The sequence below is a fragment of the Pocillopora verrucosa genome, chromosome 7 (genome assembly GCF_036669915.1).
Source record: "Pocillopora verrucosa isolate sample1 chromosome 7, ASM3666991v2, whole genome shotgun sequence".
In the NCBI taxonomy this organism is placed as follows: Eukaryota; Metazoa; Cnidaria; class Anthozoa; order Scleractinia; family Pocilloporidae; genus Pocillopora; species Pocillopora verrucosa.
In genome coordinates, this window is record NC_089318.1 from 10660765 (window position 1) to 10663754 (window position 2990).

The 2990-nt window shown below is 40.0% G+C and overlaps 1 protein-coding gene across 1 annotated transcript; it reads left to right on the forward strand.

The window, feature by feature from the left end:
- Positions 1 to 1692: 1692 nt before the first annotated feature.
- LOC131770983 (beta-1 adrenergic receptor-like) lies at positions 1693 to 2454 on the forward strand. The gene has a single exon (XM_059086737.2). It carries the CDS (start codon positions 1693 to 1695, stop codon positions 2452 to 2454), a length of 762 nt encoding a protein of 253 aa, XP_058942720.2.
- The last annotated feature ends 536 nt before the right edge of the window (positions 2455 to 2990 follow it).

The following is a 2990-nucleotide window of genomic DNA, read 5'->3' on the forward strand; positions in this document are numbered from 1 at the left end:
GTGAACTCACCCCCAGGATCAACCTGAAGAGCTTTTGGTCATCTCAATAATCCTCTCTTATAAATTGTCTGAAAAGCTCTTCAGAACTCAGAAAAAGTTTTTGAGGTGAGAGGTTCAGCAGCCTTGAATCTGCTCCAAACATCAACAACTGTCAATGTATACTTCCTCTCGGGAGTGTGTCATAGGAAAGGATAAGAAGATCAGCTTAATGAAGTGTATTTGGAGATTCAACATCAAACGTTGGTCTTAGGATATGCTTCAGGGCAGGTAAATAAGTCTGCCAGATGGCTTGCATTATCCGCCGAAGCTTAGCAACATCTTCAGACAAACCAGCTTCTTTAACCAACTTCTTAACTGCTGCCAATACCTTTCAAAATCCTTTCGGGCTATAATAATCTCTTGAAAGTTTTCTTTCCATTTTCTAACGTGTTCAGCAGTGTTCCGATGCATAACCTGGATTTGAGAGTCTGTGATAAGGGAAAATTTGCCAATCTTCTCTTATGTAATAAAGTGAAAAGACGAGTACATAGAGACACTCTAGATTATTTGTACGCTTGGTATAAAATAGGAAAAAGGAACGAATCATCGAAAAAAAGAAGGATTTTCAGAAGCGTTCCGATGCATTTCCCCAATTTAAGTTTTAAGGAAAATGGTGAACTTGTAATAAGTGAAAGAAAACAGTCCCTAATGTAATGAAGTGAAAAGGCGAGTATACAAAGACACTCCACACTATTTGTAAGGTTTGTATGAAATGGGAATAAGGACATATCATTGCGAAAAAAGGTTAAAAAGAAATTTAAACAAAACGGCAAGTTCCCCTGAACGGGATCTCCATCCCGACTGGGACCGCTTTCGCGGTACAATGCTTTACTACTAAACTGCATAGAGCTTGCCATGAGTGGAAAGCAAAATTTAAGATTATATGTAACAATAAAGTACGTACTGCAAGGAACAAACGCACAAATATTTTGTGGAAAACAGAACAGTGTATTTCCTCATGCATAGTGTTTAAGGAAAGGGTAATCTGACCTGCCAATAAGTAGAAAAAAGCATTCGATGCTGTCTTGAATGCATAGACCGGTACACATAGACATTCCAGATTATTTAAAAGCTCTGTTTAAATTGAAGAAAAGGAAGAAATTGTCTAAAGAAAATTTGAAAAGGAAATCAAACAAAACAACGGCAAGTTCCCCCGGACAGGATTTGAATCCTGACTTACTTTAGAAATAAAGCGGCTACATGTGTCTCTTTGCCTGATCGTGTTTTGAGTAGGAAAGATAGGAGATTGTGTCTAAGTGAAACGCTTTTTTATCCGCAGTCTTCAGGTAGCTTGTGGCTCAGATTGTGACAAAATATATTCAAGAACAGCTAAAAAATGAAAACGAATAAAACATCACCTGACCTGTCTGACAACAGAAGAGATGTTCACGACAATGTCGAAGACCAGAATTTAGTATAACGTAAACAAAAAAGGGACAAGAGTTAGTATAACGTAACTTAACGATGTATCCTAACGAATATGTGAATATTAAAATTGGATGGGCAATTGACAGCTCCACTGGTGAAAGCAAAATACTGGGATTAATATATGACGCCGATTTCTGAAAGCTAGCTAAAATCTTTGCTGAAGCTTTATAACAAACCCTTGAGCAGTGAGATCAATTTGATGCTAAGGTTGGCGTCTTTGTGTCTATGATGCCGGACGATTTGAAATCACGAGGTCTCAGTTTGATCGTTGTAGAAGTCAGTTTGCTCATAACCTTAAATATTTTGTCACTTATTGGAACCACCTTGGTTTGTATTTCGATTTGCAAGAATAATCGACTTCGAACGACAACAAACTTGTTCATTATGGTTTTGGCCGTGAGCAATTTGCTCTCTGCTGTGTTTGTGATGCCCATAAGCGCGAGCGTATTGATAGCAGGGAAACTGGATCTTTGGCAGAACGCTTGCCAACTTTACGCCCTCTTCAGCCTCTTTGTTATCTACGTTTCTCCTGTAACCGTGGGCTTAAAAGCTGTAAATCGTTATGTGAGGATATGCAAGTCAGATCAGCAGTACAGGAGACTGTTTTCAGCGAGAAAGTCGCGCGCTATGATTGCCTCCGTGTGGAGTTTCATTGCATGTTACACGGTGGTTCCTCGATTGTTCGGTCTTCAAGCGTACGAATTGGTCTCTGGTTACGCTCAGCGCTCTATCGTACACCTCAGCGAAACCGGCAAATTTATTCATTACGGCATCGTTATTACGTTGCTCTTTTTGACGCCGTTAGTAGCAACTACACAAAAAGTCACGAAGATGATCCGACAGCACAATGTGTTTGCAATTACAACGATTCAAAGACGAGAAAGCGCTCGGGAAAGAAGTCGTAAATGGCGAAAAAGCAAGGGTATCACCAATCATGAAATCAATGTAGTATTGTCTTATTTATCGGCTCAACACGCCACCTTATGAAATGGGTCGACTTACTGTGGTGAATTAACAGGGCCTAATAACAAGACCAATAGGTGAACACGCCTGACAAATGTCAATACGAAGGGAAGTACACGGGGATTAAACTAATTTAATATTTAACCGATGTGGAAGTGCATATCAGGGGTCATTAACCTATGCTCATGTGACCAACTGTTAGACAAATTACTTTGATTGCCAGACCCTTTTATAGAACGCTGAAATAAATTTAACTTGCATGAGCTGGTTGGAATTTAGGAGGCTTTGGTAACTTTGTCCAGTAATCTGAATTGGTGCTCCAATATTGTTTTGCAATAACTGCTCATAAGTCCTTTTCGCTCCTCGTAGGGGTTTAAATCCAGCAGTCATATAACTGTGGGTCTTCTGTGACCAGCTAACGCTTTTGCAAGTTGTTAGCGCATCACCCAGCAGCCTCAACCTAACCGGTAGATGTATAGTGGGACAGACTATAACTCCGGGAAACATATGTTCCCCAGTATTCTTTTTCAGGATCGCCCTGGAAACCATTTCAGTGAGCA